The 18,603-nt window shown below is 44.6% G+C and overlaps 1 protein-coding gene across 1 annotated transcript in view; it reads right to left on the minus strand.

The window, feature by feature from the left end:
- LOC128709232 (serine/threonine-protein kinase minibrain) overlaps nt 1-18,603 on the minus strand; it is a 39,761-nt gene that overhangs the window by 10,127 nt on the left and 11,031 nt on the right. The window contains exons 2-3 of the mRNA XM_053804217.1: nt 5,914-6,035; nt 5,682-5,819 (exon numbers count right to left, since the gene is read on the minus strand). Coding sequence (XP_053660192.1) covers nt 5,682-5,819; nt 5,914-6,035 — 260 coding nt within the window. The remainder of the gene's footprint in view (nt 1-5,681; nt 5,820-5,913; nt 6,036-18,603) is intronic.

Here is an 18,603-nt window from a genome sequence, read left to right on the forward strand (position 1 = left end):
GCTGTCTGGTTGCGATGATGAGTGCACAGAGTAATATGTGGGCAGCATCAGTACGGTGACTCGCTCTCTGTTTTAGGTGGCACCACCACAAACCATGAAATGCAATTTATACAATCCAGTTCCGGGTGATGGTGAAGAAATAACGCACGGACAATACAATTTTTGGGGAACAAAACTCGAAACGGAAATGGTATGTCCCTTTTATGCGGGGAGAGGGAGGGGGGGGGGGGGGGGGGGGTCATATTTTCCAATTTTCTTGCCCTTATATATAGCGCGCTGTGTGTACATTTGCAAACTTCATCTTAAACGTGACGCAGCTGAGGCTGACTGTCATAAATCATCGATCGTCCTCGACTGCAGCAGCGTCTCATTTGTGAGATCTGCTGCATCGTCGTGTCAGCTGCGTGTGTTGCCGTCTACTCTCTCTCTCTCTCTCTCTCTTTCTCTCTCTACCGTACCACTTCACACCACGCTTCACGCACGCAGTGACCCGCCCTGCACGGTGGAGATGAATCTAGGATGCTTCAGGCATCACGACCACCGAGAAAGAAGGTTGCACACAACGGTATACGGTCAATGTTCCGTTGTGGTGGTGCATTGAACGACCCACAGCCATGCTGCTGTTAGTTGCACCAGGGAGATGACTAACGGACGAAGTGGTATTTGCGATGTTTTGCGACGTTAGAGTTGGAACCCTTTGACTGTCGTTAAAAAAAAAACTGCAATAACTCACCAGAGTTATCTGCTGCGTTATCGAGTTCGGCAAAAGCGGGTGCAATTTATTTCTAACATATTTTATCTAACTCTACTAAAGTACACAATTCAATATGAGGGATTTCTATTTCTGATGTTATTAAACAAAAATAAATACAAAATATTTTAAAACATCAAATGGAGACGCCTGGTTGCTACCGATACACAAACATCCATTCGATCGTCTTTCCCATCGTTGCATCTACCACGGCATTTAAGCCGATAAGCACCATCTTTGCTGGCCACCATTGTTTCGTTGCGCCAGAATGCATCCAGCAGCAAAAATCTTCAAATTCATCAAACATACCGATGGAAAACCGGTCGACCACCAGCAGCAGCAGCAGCAGTACCAGACTCGGTTCGTACCGTGCAGACACACAGATACGACCACGAGCCATCGGCAGGAAAATGGAGCCCCCGAAATGGGAGATTCGAGTTCCATCGAGTCACATCACCACTACACCAACAGACGCAACCCGCGTTCGAGACCGAGGGGCAATGCGTTGTGATGCGGCTCCGAAGCGTCGGACAACCGGTGTGCCGAGACCGAGAAAGGGGGATTTGGTGGAATGGTAGGAAGAAGAAAAACAAAAAGTCCAAAAGAAGGCAAAACTTAGGACAGCGGCAAAACAGAGCGAAGAAGCGTGAGAGAGCGTAACAGGGAGCGATAGAAGCGAGAAAACGGTCGCAAAAATGAGAGCGGGAGTGGGAAAAGCATACCAGCAAAAGTAAGGAAAATTCCGACGATGGCACTTACACCATACGGCGGCCGCTTTCCCTAGAGCGCCGACCGACGAACGCACGCGACACGAGGTACACGAACACGCGGGGACCAACCAAACCAAACGCGACACAACGACAGACGCGCGCGTCCACCCCTTATGTGTGCGCTGATGTTGCCTGTTGGGATGATGCTGCCTGCTGCTGCTGTTGCTGTCGGGTCGGAAGAAAATCGATATCGTGTGCACACGCTTTGCTTTGGTGCGGCCACAACTATAGCCCCAGCGTCGCAAACACTGGCAACAGCAAACGCGCATTAAAACCCCAAACTGGAGGAAACTTAGTTGTGTGGTTGTGCGGAAATCGAAACACATTCGATACTATTGCAGCTTTCCTTTTTTATATTTTCACCTTCCTCATATGCAAATATAATAGCAAATCATATGAAATTAATCCCAAATTTTCCCAAAAAACACGATGGCGAATAAGAAATGGAGGCGCCTGGTGCTCTTTGCTTTTGAACGAGACGCCATGCAAAGCTTTATGCTTCGCAATTATTCGTTTAGTGCTTCAAAGATAAACACAACACACAGTTAACCACGGTTGATAACGACTGTTCGACCACAAGCGGTCAATTCGGTACCGAGCAGGAACAAGTCATGAATCAAATGGGGCGGAATTGAAGCAACTTGGCCAAAACGGTGTCCAAACAGGTGTGGAAGTGGGGGGAAGTAAAGTAACGTCCGAATGGAATGGAATGGAGACACCCCCTCCTCCAGGCAAAGGCTAACAAATAATCTTCCCCGTAGAAAGTTGCAACTTCGACTTCGAGCGAGCGGTGCAGGAAGATGGAGGCAGGAGGAGACGGCGTATTTGGCCCCTATTACAAAGCATCCTTGAGCTTCTCATTAACTCACAGCTTCTCGCATTGTACCCTCTTACTTCCATTCATAGCATAGCCCCAACCGGGCTTGCTCATTTACCATTGTTTGATGAAGTATTCAGTAATGAACGAGACGGTCGATTGGAGCGCAATACTGGCGCGCCAGTGCTCGCCTGTACGGGTTAACTGCTGGAACTGGACTGGATGGGGGGAAGCGATAGGTAGAGCGCGGTGGCAGTTAATATTACTACGGCCCCGTATGATAGAGATGCCGGTTCGATTGCTTTCCGGCACTGGGCAAGTGAAATTGTCTGGGCGCTGGGTTCTGATCAATGTTTTTTTTTTTTGATCCTACAATATCCTCTTTTTTACTGTTTCGACGTCAGCTGCTGGCCAATGGCCAGGAACAAGTGCTGCCTACAATCGTACCGGATTCATACGCCCGGTTTTTTTTTTAAATTTATTTATTTTTGTTGCTGCATTCTTTGCTATTTGCATCTAACCAGCAGCGGGCTGATGAGAAGGTTCATTGACCGAATGTAATGCCGTTCACATGGTATCTTCTTCATGGGGAAATGGGGTTTAATTTTCATGGGGGTTTCATTTTAAACAACGCTTCGAAGTGTCTACTTTACTGTCAACTGTACCCGAACTTCATGAGACACTCCGTGCAAAATATTACAGATCGTAAGGCGTAATCCGTGTCGAACGCGACGTACAACTTGAAATTATCTTGAGGTCATTTACTCAGTCTTAGGTGCACATAATAACACAAAAATGGCTTGAATGGAGTTGCCCAATGTAAGTCAAGACTTAATTCTTATGATCATCTTTAAAAAAAACCTCAAGAATATTTTTTATACTTGATCATTGGAGTGTACCACTCTCCAAATTCCATATTAAATTTATGATTTATTTACGATTGAATTATCTATTGCATCCATAGTTCAGGAAACAAATAAAATGAACGAAAACGAAACAAAAAACAAAACAATAGAACAGGAATATCTGCCACTTGAAGTAATTCCTTTCAACAACACCCACCGAATGCTACCGGATAAGTGTCAACCGAACGTATGTCGTAGATGAAATTGAAGAAGAAAAAAACGTAAAACCTGCCCCTGCCCCTGGCCGGTGACACTTCACGCGCTTTACACGACTAGTGCCAAACGTCATGACGAAATGTGAAAGAATTTACATTAAAATTCCAATAATGAAAGGTTCGCGCACCCCAACCGTTCCGCATCCTACCATAAAACGGGAAGCGGTGAGTGCGGAAGTGCGCACGGAGTAGGAAGCAAAGGAATGGGGGGGGTGGCACTGAAACCGTCCTGCAAACGGGAAGCAGCGGTACAAAACGCGAGAGCTCGCACGCTGTTCGAATTTCAATTTCTTTCGCCGTCACTTTGTGGTAATAAATCGTACGCGAAGAATGTCCGGATTGGGTTAACTTCTGTTGGTTGGCGAGCTGTTGAACTGTCCCTGCAAGAACAACAACAACAAAAACCGGCACGCCCCACCGGCGTTGTACCGTGGACACACAAGCGCGCAGGATACGCGAAATGGAGCAGAGACGAGCGGAACGCACAAAATCAATATCTATCTGCTTACTTAACCATTCATTGCTGTTGCATTTACATACTTTGGGAAGATGTACGTTTAAACCTGTCAAATGGTATTATCTATCAAACGTAATGGAAGCAACCATGCAACGGAATTGCAAATAAAAAAAGGCTTACAACGAAAGAACGACACAAAGAAATGGTCGTCAAATATCCGCAAGCAATTTGTACACATTCGAAACAATTAGTGATTTTACCAGTTTTAACAGAAGGTGGGGTTGGCTTGAACAATAAATAAAACAAAACAACAGCTAAATCGATTCCGTAAGTACCGATCGCCAGTGCTTCAAAATAATTGCATCCTTAAGCGACTGCAATAGGGTTGCTTCATTTCGCGTATCTGACAAACCGTTCTTTTGCAAGCAATTTTTTTCTTATTATGTTGTTGGTCGTTGTTTGTACTATTTCCTGTTCTTAGCTGTACTACAACTTGGCGTTTCTATATTCCCTAACATTCGATTTTACTTTGTTGAAAATTTGTATGTTTAAACTCCTCTTCGTTGACTACCATTCGTTGACCTCTTCGAGCTGGTAAGCCTTTTTTACTTCTGCTCATAATAATATCATCTACTTCAACTAAAGAGTCGACTGATTGGTGATTATATCTGTTCCTGTAGCGCTTCCTTCACATAAAGGTACGATAATAATATTCCGGTCCCTCTCGTGCCATACCAAATCCTGTTGCACCATTTTTATTTCCATCGCGAACTAATTCTTGGCGAATAATCTATCTACTGTACATCATACTATTGCAAAAATTGCGCAACGTAAAATCGAGTGCATGAAACACACAGCACTGTTTCTACATATGCCATCATCCCGAGCTACCACGCCACTCGAATGGGCGAAAATAATGGTCCGGGCTACGGTACGATGCCGTTCGCTTCGGTTTCGTCCTTCGTGCTTTTACCGGAAAATTTTGTTGGCAGGTCGAGAGGTCGGCTGACCATCAGTTCCACGGGCTCCAATCGGCCTGAAGTGAACTTGAAGGAATTCAAACAGATGACCGAATCCTAACCTCTCGACAACTTGCTCGTCGTTCCAGACCCGTGGGTTTTACGTTACCTACTGCGCCTCCCTCCGCCAATCGTGCACGGCACTGTACGGCACGTCCTACTTTGCAGAAGCTGGCAGCTGGCAGCTGCTGGCGCCAGCAAACTGCCCTCACAAAGCTGCGGTGAGTGTTTCCCGGCATCGTCAAGTGGTGAGTTTCCTCTTACTCATCGGCACCACCCAGGCGCGGCACCCGGCACCGCGTGCCCGTTCGGCCAACTGAGCAGCCATTTCTTGGTAAACATGCACACAAACACACAGTTACATATATTTAAATGTGGTACGTGCCAGAACGCTGGCTCCACTGAGGTGGACTAGGCATACACACACACACACGCAGCGAGGATGCGAATGGATATATGGACAGGACATTATTATAATTCAATTAACAATGACCAGAACGCATTCTTTACGGTGCCCGTGATAAGGCACGTAGAATAGGCCAACAATATTAAAACTTTGTACTATCGTTCCCGCGCTCGACTGTGGGGCCATTGGGCGCGTGTAGGTAATAACTTCGACCGATGTACGTCCGAACAGTCCGTTAATCTGGCATCTGTATGCACCGTGATGTGCCGTATTGAAGCGAATAGCGTGTACTTTACACTCTTTCAAATTTCAATAGCAGCATCGTCCATCTGGTTACCCACCTCGTTTATATGTTTGTAGGTTTTGATCAGGTCGACGCTCAACTTTCGCAGGGGGGCCGTAGCTGGATCTCGAAAAAGCACCGGTATCCGGGCTTCCATCGCCCGAATATCGGTCGATGATGTGGGGCTTATCGAACGCTGCAAAGAAATGCGAAAGCAGGCAGGTTAGAACGGATGGCCTTGCGCTGGTAATGGTGTGGTTTTGTAACATCATCCTAATGCCGGTTCTCACCTGGTGTATATCACGATGTACGGCAGGTAAATGTTCTTCTGTAACCAGTCTTCCGTAGAGCGGCGCATGATGCCTTTGCCGCGTTGAGTCAGGAACATTGCCGGATGCGAACTGTGCAGCCACTGTGGAAGGGGAATAGAAAATATGAAAATTGTTAGTAAGCAATACTGAACTGATAGCACGATCTAATACTTGATTAACTCATTACGGGCCATTAACTCATTACAGACATCAACAGATCAGAACCAGTCCCACGTGCGGGAATAAAAACGAAAGATCACTTCATATACTCCCATCGTAAGAAGTCCCAAAAACCGAAAATGAAACACGAAAAGTAGAGTATAATCAACTCCCGAAAGTGTGGAACAGGCGCGCAAAAGAGACATTCACAACAACACAACGATAGCCCCCCCCCACCCCCTTCTAGCTGGCAATCATTTTTTCCCTCCAAAAATCGCGACCGGCTACAGAACCAGGCGAACATAACGACGACACACAACAACAGCCGAATAATTGAGCCGGAAATAAGGTTAACGAACTTCTTTTCGCTCTGCCATCGTTCTTTCATTCTTTTGCACGGTACAGGTGTGCGTCAGCATCGAAAAAGCTCCGCACGATCGTTGCGCGTTCCGAGTGTGGGCCACCGGTTTACCAAAAGCATGTGCGAGAGTTGAGAGTTGAGAGCTGAATTTGAAGGGTGGGGGAGGGGGAAAATTCATTGCAGTTCTTGCCGCTATTTTGGCTCTCCTTCAATCGCTCGCATTCTCTTTTGATGTATTAAAAATTGATGTTGCAGCTATGGGGCTTCTGAATGTTGCTTTCATATTACAATGTGCGGACACAACGAGGACCAGGTGAGCAGGAGCAACACATTTTTCGAAAGTTGTAGGTCTTTTCGGTTTCGAGTCTCGCCATGCTCAGCAAATATGCGTGTATCTTTGCGCTTTATGGCTTTTCACCTTTCATGATGCCACACGCACGGCGTGCAACAGCAACCACAACGATATACCGGCCGGAAGTAATATTCAAATAAAGTCTCCCGCTCAAAGTCTCTCTTTCTCTCTCTCAAGAGAGCATCCAGGCCAGCTGCTCTTAATACACGTTTTTGACGATATTATTCATTCTTGATCTCTCTTCTTTAGGGTACCTTTAGGGAATTCACTCGGGTAGCCGTCAAGATCAACCGTCTTCTTGATACTCGTGATCAATGAAAGGTTGATATATCATGATCTCCTCTCACACACGCTGCTTCGTACGTATTTAGTTGCGTGAGAGACATATCCATCAAGCTGTCCCCAACAATGTCCACATTCACGTTGCGACCCGCAGCAACTTCGCCGAACGGGCCGACTTTATTTATGTTTTATATTTATAGTTTCACTGTTGCTAACGAGCCAGGGTACGTTTCAACTGCAACAATTGTACACGGTATTGTAACTCGTTTGTCTACGATGGTGATATTTGTCCATCTTTTGCGAGATACAACAGCAAATCCCGTAAATTATGACACTCATCTTCAATATTTTCGTCTAAGCCTTACCTATAGGACTTTCCTTTCGAGGAATTACGTCAAAATGGAGTTAAATCAGGATGGAATATTATGTGACGACACATATTTTATACACCTTATGCATCTGGACAAAATGGATGATGAAACACAATTTCTTTCTGCTGGTTTCGTAACGAATATCGGAAGGCTTTTCCCCCCTCCGCTATCTCGCGACGGCACACTCATATAAAACGTCATGTTCCCGTCATGGCGCAGATGTAACTTTAGATTGATGTTGAGACCACAGCAACGATTCTTGGGGTCACCCAACACGCTCGTAGGGCTGAATTGGGCCGGAAATGGAGCAGCTGTTGTGGGCCAATTTCGCTAATCATATAAGATTCGAACTGGATCGATCGAGAGTTCCTAACGCAAGCCGCGTCCCAAAACTTCTATCGACTGTGTTGAGTATGCGTTCTTTTCGTTGACCGTATGCTATGGTCGCTAACTTTTCGGTGAAGGTGAAAAAATGAATGGAAAAAACAAGACAGTACAAACCGTCCCCTTTCGGCGGCCGTTGAAGGTGATACCCAACAGGAATGAGATTAGCAACTTCACACTGAGCACCAGATGTCCATCGGACGCTTTCTTGGAGATTTCGCCGACAGTATTACACACACACACACACACACGGACGCATATCATATTACAAAAGCCAATCAAAAAATATTTAATTGATGTTCCACGACCAGCAAAATCATACTCCATACGGACGACATTAAAAGGTACCTTCCAACTGCTCAGTTCCTTTACGAACTCTCTCGAAGAAAGATTCAACTATTATAAAGTAAGTAAATATTTGCTTGCTTTATACTTCAGCCCGTTAGTAGACGATGATGGCCATGGTTTTTAAGGGTGACCAATGCATCATCACTCGCATAGCCCATACTAACACCCACCACCGCCATGTGCGCTATGTCTGTGCAGTTGCATTTCATCTCGCGACCGAGTCACCACCAGACGTTGCTGCATCATTATTCATCCGTCATCCCACCCGAGGTGTTTCTGCAACAACAACAAAAAAAAACCCCATGGTCTACCCGGCATTGCACGACGAGCGTCGCGCGAACCGGGGAGTTTCAAGGCAAACCGGTTCCGGGGAATTTCCTGCCCGTGCACTCACCTACACACACACACGCAAGACGCGACAGCAATGCTGAGACGGTTCCACCGGCACATTATGCATCACGATCACCAAAATGGAATGCCGAGGAATAGAAATTCCAGCAGCGTAACAGTAACTCTCGCGCGAGCAAAGAACAAAGAGGGGTTTTGGGGGAAAAAAAAAGGAACCCCATGCACCCCGTCGTCCAGCATCCAATTTGCACGGATGGAAGGTTTGTGGTTAGTGGTAGAGAATGTGAGCCTTCGAACGGTCATCGGAACTCGCTTCTCTTGGTTTATTGCCACTTCTGCTTGTGAACCATAGGTGCGAGACTGCTTGAATGAATGTTGGATTTTTTTTATTCGCTCGAATTCACGAGGACACTACAAAAACATAGCGGGGTGATCGGAAGGACACAGATCGTATCACTAGATCACTAAGCCCTTAAGACTGACCCAAAGGTGGCTTTTCTTTTCAGCAAGCACTTTCTACTGCCGGCGAAGGTAAAAGGCACCGAGATGTCAATATGAGGTGGAGAGATCGAGAGAGTCTTTGAGGACACATCCCACACACACACACACACACGCTGTCCACACCGAACAACAACGCCCATATGACATATAAAAGAGCAGCTAAATGCAACAGACCACCACCGGCAAATTTAACAACGTGGAGGAAGGAGACATTTGTTTAAGTTTAGAAGTAGCCCATGCACGAAACCGGACGTCTCAGCCGGCTTGAATGTGTGCTCGAAGCGAAATAAAAAAAAGGCCGCCCACCCCATACGCAATGGGGTCTCTCTGTGGTGTGTGCGCTCTATTTTTAGCGCATTACAACACTGTGCCCAGGTTTCGTCTCGTGTTTGGGTGCGCAATGCACACCTACATACCATTTCATCATGCAGACCACCAAGCACCCCAACAGTTGGTGCATTTGTAATAACAATTGTGCGTTATATTACGTTGTGTGCAAGGTGACAAAGCGACAGATATGATGCAATGGTCAAGTTTAAAACCATTTTGTGCATTAAGCTTATTGGCTGTGTTTTTTTTTCTCTCTTTGCACTAATATCTTTCAGCCGGATGCAGAGAGAGAGAGAGACATATAAAGGAAACAATTACAGTAAGTTCGACAAACTGCAAAACAAAACATTAACCCCTTCTAACCGAAAACGAAAATAACACGCTCGCCACATGCGCAAGGTGCGTAGGTGGATTAGCAAAGCTATAAATAAAATAAAAAACCGTGACCGAGGGCAAAAGCGCACACGAGACAAGTAAGAAGCAGTTGATCACTTTTGCTCACTGGCGCAACTTCTACTTTCTCGGCGACGCCTGCCTCCCACCAACGCCATAGCAAAATTAATAACGTTTGATGCAATGATGCACAAATTGTGATTGATCTCAACCAGTAATGTTATGTTGGATTTTCACTTACTTTTTCGGACTGCAATTATGCAATGAATTTGTAAAAGTAATGCATCAATTGCAATATCCATCTTTTCCGGATGCTCTACTGTACAATACGTTATAGAAATTTCGAAGCATTATGCAATTCTTTTCCAAAGAAATCCTGTACAAACATTCATTTTTTTATGTTCCATTTTGTCTATGACATTAAATTAATGTCATTTTAGACGAGGTGCCATCGAAAAGATTCATTACAGTCCATTCTGTCAAAAATCTTGGCTAAAACATTATCACCAGATGCGAGTTTAATTGAATAACATCTTGATAAGAGCAGATACTTTCCATAAAAATTGAAAAAAGTAATTAAATTAACAACTGCCGTACTATATTTGTGGCTTTTAATTACTTAAAAATTCCACATGCTATAAAAATAACGTTTCTTCAGTTGAGATGCCGGGGTTCGTTAGGAAAAAACATCCTTTTATAAGCAAGATTTGACAGAAAAATATGCGATAAATATAGTAATGATTTATCAATAGGATAGCATTGTTAAATACATAAATAAAAGAAAGCATTCAAAAAAACAATCCAGATATAAATGTGATCCCAGCTCCAAAGCAAAGAACCAAACGCCCTTAGAGGCTGAAGTGTAAAACGATCGACAAAAAAGAGCAAGTGCGAGTTGCTACACAAGTATCGGCACACACACACACATACAGAAAAGCACTTTGTTCCCTTGCATCAACAAAACTGACCTAGACAAAAACGGTACCACCTCAACTCGACATCACCAGCGGTTCATTACTAACCCGGCGCTTCTGCTGCGCTCGTCATTTCGAGTTCGTTCTTAGCGCAACAAGCGGTGTGACACGCCAACCATCATAATTCTGCACGGATTGAATTCACGTCAAGCAATCATGCAAAAAACGATTGTATCAACATACTCGCGAGCATATAGTGTTTCAATCTGTACAAAGAAAAAGGATTCATACAAAAACGCAAAGGCGAATGGGGAACAGTGTGCGAAGGAAAACAATTCCAACCGAAATGATCGCAGCTATTTTTCATAGCTTTTTTCAATATCGAACGCATTAACTACCAGCACCCCCCTCCCTCACCACCCCCCACCCGGGGAAGGGTAAAACCATGTGCTATGAATTTTCGCTTCAACCGATCATGTGTCGCTCGGTTTATGAAATATACACCCACAACCGAGAATTGTAACTCGCGCCCGTTGCCACATTATGGTATGGCCGGCGTATATACATGATCGGGGGAGGGGGGGAGGGGAGGTGGTGTGGGGAATAGGCAATGCATGTAAAATGTATGTATGTTTCGTGTCGCGTCTGTATGCCCCATCCCCCGAACGACTGTCCCAATTGTGTTTCAGCATACCTTTTTTTTACCGTCCTCCCCCCGCAAACCAGTCCTACCACGCCGACAGCCGAGAGAGGTTGATGGTCGCATATGAAGTCACAGGTTCAAAAATAGACCCATAATTCATGCTTCTTTTTCATTTGCGTGCGAACGAACGGAACCAATGGCGGCGAAACCCACCAACCATCATGACCTCCAGACGAAGGGGTGATGAAAGGGTACGGGCGGGGGGGGGGGGGGGGGGGGGGGTGACGATAGCGGAGTGGCTTGGGAGGAAAAAAAATATTTTCCATTTCCGCAACACAACCCATTACTCGCACAGTCCCCATTATTCCACCACGGTTTTTTTCCCAAATTGGCCGCGATACATCTTACAAGCGGTGTGTTTTTCTTTTTGTGTTGCAGCTTGAAGAAATTGGTTCATTTCAACAGCCACCACACTAGTTTGTGACGAAAAGCGGATCTTCTAAGATGCACCGAACATCGGAAAGCTGCCCGTTGATGACTCAGCGGCGTATATTCCAATGAGAAGGCGCAAAGAATTGGACAATCCCCACCACCCTCAACGGTGTTCATTTGACGCTCTGCCAAAAAAAAAATGATTCATTTCCTTAGTTCTTGCACCGCGACAGACGCGAATTCTTAAGTCATTTGTTTGTGTTTTTTTTTCTTCTTCCATTTCGATTTGGTACCACCGAACGCATTTCCACGTGATCACAAAAAACAGTGCGCCCTAACAAATGTAGGCTTTACATTTCCACCCCAACAAAATGGCGTGTGTGGGCGCGGACGATGGTTACGTTTTGCGTTGGTCGTGGTGGTTGGTGACCGCACAGGAGGCGATTATCGGTGTTCCGAACTTTGATCTCACTCGCTCGGAAGTCGTTCTTCACTCCGCCACCCCTCCCCACCCCGCATACAAACGCCCACAGGGATGATTTACTGACTCGTGCCCAGATTGTGTCGATTGCACACGGAAGGTGTATTTTCTCCATCGGCCGGAGCTCGGTTCACACCAAACTTCTACAGCTGCCACGCCACAGTAAGGCGATCGTGTACAGTACTGGGCGCGTAAAGTGTGAACGATTTATGCAATTTAAATAAAATCCTTTCGATCTTATTACGCTCCACCCTTTCGACAAAGTCGATATATTGTACCTTGTTTGTTAAAGATATTTGCCGATTCGCTGCGTTATTTCAATTTGGAAAATAACCAAAATTGCATCAAGCTAAATGGCATCGATAAAACCCGCAACCGACTGTCCCGGTGTGGAAAAAAACGTGCGCCGCCAGGTTTCGCACTACTTAGCGAAGCCTAAAGGTGTCATTTTCTCCCACGCTTATCGCCTGCGGGCCGAAGACCCAACCGGCAACCCACGGTTGTCTCTCTCTCTCTTTCAGGTTAACCACGTTTCTTGCCCTTGCTTCACCTACGCTAACGAACGCCAAAGTCAGCTTCTGCATTCTCAATTAGGGGATAAAAGTAACAACGGTGCAAGGTGGTTGTTTAAACGTGTGTCCCAGGAAGTTAAGATGAAATCAGCATCAAAAAAGAAAATCCATGGGATTTCCGTATAAGCTTCCCTCCCCCTCCTCCCGGTGGGCTGCCGATACGCGTGGGTGAGATGCCGGTTTTTTTTTTCTTGTTTTACTCCCACTTTGTACAAGACCCGGAGGGGGCGGTTGTGTTTTGGAGAGGAAAATGGCATTCGTTGCTCACCACATTTTCACAAGTTTACATTCGAACATGGCCGGATCGTGATGGGTTCGAAGTAAAGCTACAAATAACCGCAGCACATTATATTTGCTTAAAAAAACGATTTTTTCGTCCCACACATCAACGACTCGTACCGATCGGATGCGCACTGCACGTGGTGATTGAATTCAATTTTTAATTAAATGCTTATACAAAACTACCTACTGAAACCATCGACGACAGCAAAACAGTCCGTGCGGCACAGATGGATCTAAATAATATTCACCATCCAAAATAAAAAAAAAACCCAAATCTTCTCACGCACCAAACACTGGGAACAGACAATGAGCTGGAAAGGAGAAAGAAAGCATCCCAACAAGATACAGCCAAGACTGCAGGAAAAAGATAAATTGACATGACAGACAAACTTCCGCCAAAGACACGGACCCAATAAGATGAACTCTCCCAAAGCAAGAAATAAAATCATCTCGCGGGCACACACACACACACACACACACGCACGAACGGATCTTCGGAGACACGAATGTAATTCAATCAAGTATTTCCGGTTCTTCGGTTTCTTTATCCGTCTAGACAAGAGCACATGAAGAAAAAAAAAACCGGTGAATCCCAGCGCTGCGGTGGCACATCACATCGTCTCAGCCCGACGATCGCCATCTGCTGCGTTGGGCAACGTCATGCATCAATGAGCAAAACGCAAACCAAGGACAAAATCGTGCAGAAATAATTTTTGCGCGATATCTCTCTCTCTCTGTCGTTTGATGTACCTCTCTGCTTTCTCTTAGTCACACACAAGAGTTCCGCTTCCTGGTGTGTATGTAAGAGGATAAGTTGAAGAATTTCTTGAATATATACGAGTGATATATATTTTTTTTTATTTTTTCTCTATCTTTCGATCATTTACAGGGTTTTCCAATAGATTGAATATGGCGAACCCAGCTTAATGAATTGTGAAAACTGGGCATGGAATCGCGTACAGAATTTTGTGAATGTCAAATCGGACTGGCTGTTTAAGTGCGGGTGGATTCAGGAGTTGAAATATAAAATGAAAGTTTTGACGATTAAATTTGATAAAAAATAATCACAAAAATTTATCATTATTGAAAAAAAAAACAAGATTTTCTATTCTGGACATCTTTTGTTCAAAATTTCTTAGAATTTTGTATATTATATCTAATCTTTTAAATCCACATGTGCGTAAACAGCTTCGACCGATTCGGCCGATTCGACATTCATTAAATTATGTGCATATCCTACTTGTTGCAAAACCCTGTAATGTTCGATTACGATGATTTCATTTGTCGCTTAAAGTTGATATAACCATTATGTTTGACTAGCAACGACACATCTAAAGCTTCTTCGGTTCAGTTTCGATCTCCAGCACATGAGATCTAGGTCTAGTAAGTTGGACTGTAAAAAAATATGATCAACAATAAAAAAATGTTGCTTAACTCAACGTATAACGCAAAAATCCACTATGTTATCTGTTTTCAGCTTGGTGGTCTGGTTCAGTATTGGGGCAATTATTCAAAGTGGTTTACAAAATACAAACTTCTTCAAACATCCAATGGACAACTGGAATATTATCGTGGCTTTATTGTCATTAATAATAAGTAAATATACAGAGAAATATTGAGAATTCATAAGTTACGAATATTTCAACTATCATGCGGCAATCATCAGTATCGATACATTTAAAAGTAGACTTAAATATGTTGGTTTTCCTTGGAAAACAAAGCATAAAACGCCACTCAATAGTTAATTAATCATGACTGACCTTTTGCAACGTTCAAACCACTGCGCTATATTAGTGAAGTTTGCCCGAATACCCGAAAATAAAGTTCACGGTAAAATGTGCCCACTTCTTCCCTGCCAAACGTCAACAATCCTTTCGAACGATGATGACGACAATCCAGCCGTCTCGTTTAACGACAGACGGACCAGTTTCCATCCGCAATACAAATCACCTCTGCAGCAACAAACCTTCTTCCATCTTGCTCCAGAAATCGGGCGAGAAAATCTAAAAATGAACATTAAATCGAATCCGCCAGACAGTAGCAAGTAGCCGAACCGAGAGGTTAACCAAACGGGCGTGGAGCTCGGATGCGAACCGCAACCGGGAGGGGGAGAGGGAGTTAACGGAACGGGAAGGAAGGTTCAATGGGTGGAGCGAGGGGGAACAACTTCACAACTTCGAGCAATCCTTTTTCATCGTCCCCAATCATCCCTTCCTGGCACCCACAGCGCTCCAAATCAAACAAATTCTCCATCTGGCGTTAGTAAGGCGAATTCTTACTTGAACGATTTGCTCTTCTTTATCACCCGTACAAAAATCCAATGACCTCTCAGCGAGACAGTGTTTTCTTTTCTTTGCTGCCGCTGTTCGACGTTCACCTCGCTAGACTTTTCCAGACTAACCCGACACACGGCCCCCTTTTCGGTACCTTCGGCACACCCCCGCCTCCCCCGAACCGATACCTTGGCTGGTAAGGGGCCAGACGGAAAAAAACAATACAATCACAACCCGAGACGACGTCGTCGAAGATAAAGTTAATGTTGTACACGTTGCCTCACCAGTAACACTACGCGTTGCCACACAGCGTCTTACAGCCGGGGCGCGGCGTTTGGTAACGCAATCGGATAGAAGATTCTGACCCAAAAGGCCAGGCGTAAGGAGAAAAGGATCACCCGCAAAAGACGAAGAAGAACATCGGAACGTTTCAGCACACAGCTTGATTTCCCATCGTCCCAGACAGTAGCAGAAAAGGGGGACGAAACGATCGAATGGTCCCAAAAGCGGAGGACTTGGTCGTCGCGGCTACTCTTTTCCCACCAACACAGCACACACACACACACCCAGGGCGCGATAGTGGCCAACTCACAGCTCTTTACTTGCAGCTAATTTGCATCCCAAAATTCTAACCTTTTGGCCCTTTCCCTTTCCATCCAGACGGTCCCCTTCTCTGCCCCATCTCCCCCATCCGGTGGCAATCATCCACATTCTCCATATCCCACCCGTAGACGGCAGCGCAGCGACATCGTCACCGGTTTTTTTTTTTTGGCCGTCGAAACCCGACTTTACTGCTGGCTGGCTGGCAAATAATCACGTCGCAAATATCCTACTTTACTGCAACGATATCATTCTCCATTAGAATCTCCGCATCAGCGTAAATGTAATGTTTAGACGCTTACCGGCGGCGGCGAAGGTTCGTCACACTGATACCGGTGCTACCGTACACAAACGGTAATCATGCGGTATATAATGACGACCATAACCATCCGTGCAGGGTTGTTAATCGAAACAACGCACGCATATGATTTGCAACGGATGGCAAACCGACCACCAAACCATGTCCAAATCGAACTTTAAAATCCAACAGATATGAGACATTTTCCGATAATTCACCCGATTTCACTCACCCATTTCCCGTCGATTCGTCGGTCTATTTTCACCGATAAGTAGAATTGAATTACCGTCCACCCATGGCCTGCACACACTAACGCTATCAAACCGAACGACCCCCAGACACCATAACGACCCGAGGACAGCACGCGGGAGGTCCTTATTATGATGCTCTCGTTTAGCCCATAAAACAACGTCTTAATGTAGCCGTGCTGGCGGTACTGCAATGGGGTGTTGCTGTTGTTCAGACGCTAAAATCGGGGTCACCATAAGCACGATTCCAAGCGAATTCACGATCCATACATTACTCCGTTGTGAAATTGCACCCGTGCAGTGGACATCAGCAAGAAGCTTTCTTTCTTCGGCGTTATGTACCGGGCGATTATTTACTACGCGTAATATGGATTGTGGAGGGTCTTAAAAATGGAAATAATGGCTGGGATAGTATTCCTTTGCCGATGGGAATCCTCTCTTTATCATGATCCTTAAACGTGTGTGCCCGTTGAAATCTACCATTAAATAAAAAGGGGATTGGGATCAGCACGAAAGAAGTACTGAAGATGGTACTCGGTAAAACAAAACTGCATAAACAATTAATATAAAATTTGGGAAATCGCGTCACAGTTCAACAGTCAGGCCTACGGTGGTTCCTTCAATTACTTCGTCTTTCTAAGTTAACACTTTAAACTGCCTGTACTCTTCATATTCGGAAATATAAAAAGGCATCTTAAAACTGTTATCTGATTTGTGGTGTTACCCAGTGCTTTTATATGCGGTTTGATGTTATGAGGCTTAAACACTGGAGGAATTCGATTCAAACTGACAACCACCCAAAAATATTCGTATCGTGCACCTGGTTGACGATCATATGACGTACAAAACTACAGCAAAAGTTAAATGGATAAAATGAGAGGCTCGAACAATATGTTCATTTCGCCATCTTCAGAACTCAAGATGTCTGAAGAACAAAAATTCATTTTTTTCATACAATCTTCTTTTTCTTCTTCTTCTTTTTTTGACTTTTCTTAGCAAATGTATTCTAAAGCTTCTCTTTAATTATTTTATGATTTTCATTAATAATCGAATTTTTTTTAATAATAATAATTTTTAATATTTTTAATAATCGAAGAATAAATTAAAATACGAATTTTTGAATTTGAATTTTAAACAATTATTTGTTTCACTAAATTTGTTCCGAAAAAACACAACATAACAGGCAAACTTTAACTCATTAAGTGTTCCTCCCTCGTAAGGCTAGTTTAATTAATACAGCTTTTCAAAAATAAGATTATTTTCGCGTATGAAATTTCCTACGCTGGGATGTAATCGGTTAACTGAACCCATTCGCAGTCAAACTCTTAAACCATTTAGGACAGCGCATTGTACACTTACACTGGTGCAGAATATTTTCGCGCGAGAAAGGCCAACGAACCACAAACCCACGTTGTGTTCCGCAATCGTACATTGATCTAAGAACGGCGGTTCATCAACAAGAAAAAAAACCCCCCCGAAAATAAACAACAACCGCCACAACCGGTGGTTCGATTTCTATCAGCCTTCCGTTCGCACGCGGTCTTGTGGCGGTGGGCTGGCGGGTTGTTGGTACATTGTTCCCAGTGAGCTGGTTGGTTTTGTGGCCCCGTTTGGGTTTTATCGTAACCTGTTGCTCCCGGTACCCCCGATGCGACATTACATTACATACACGCACCCTCATCTATACTCACCGTAGTCGTCCTTCGTTGACCAGGATTGCGTCAGCGTCGAGGAGGAAATGTAGCACAGTGCACTGGTCATTTTGTAGTAGCGATTTAAGTTTCTTCTAACCGTTTGTTATGTTTTTCCTCCCACTATTTTATATATGCTCACTGTGCGCCTAATTTACTGCCCACCTATCACATGTATCGTTGAGAATAAAAGTTAAAAAAAAAACGTTTCACAATTATCAGCGAATTCAAGTACCGAAATGCTAGCGGATCTCGGATTCGAATCGAAAGCCAATACCCAAAACCACACAGGACACGCACATTGCGGAGGGGGACCAGCTCTTTCTATCTCCCTCTCACTCTCTCTATGTTATATGTTTGTGCCGGTGTATTTTGAGCCAGGAAACGAATGCCAAATCTTGCCTGT

Source organism: Anopheles marshallii, chromosome 2, assembly GCF_943734725.1.
Source record: "Anopheles marshallii chromosome 2, idAnoMarsDA_429_01, whole genome shotgun sequence".
NCBI lineage: Eukaryota > Metazoa > Arthropoda > Insecta > Diptera > Culicidae > Anopheles > Anopheles marshallii.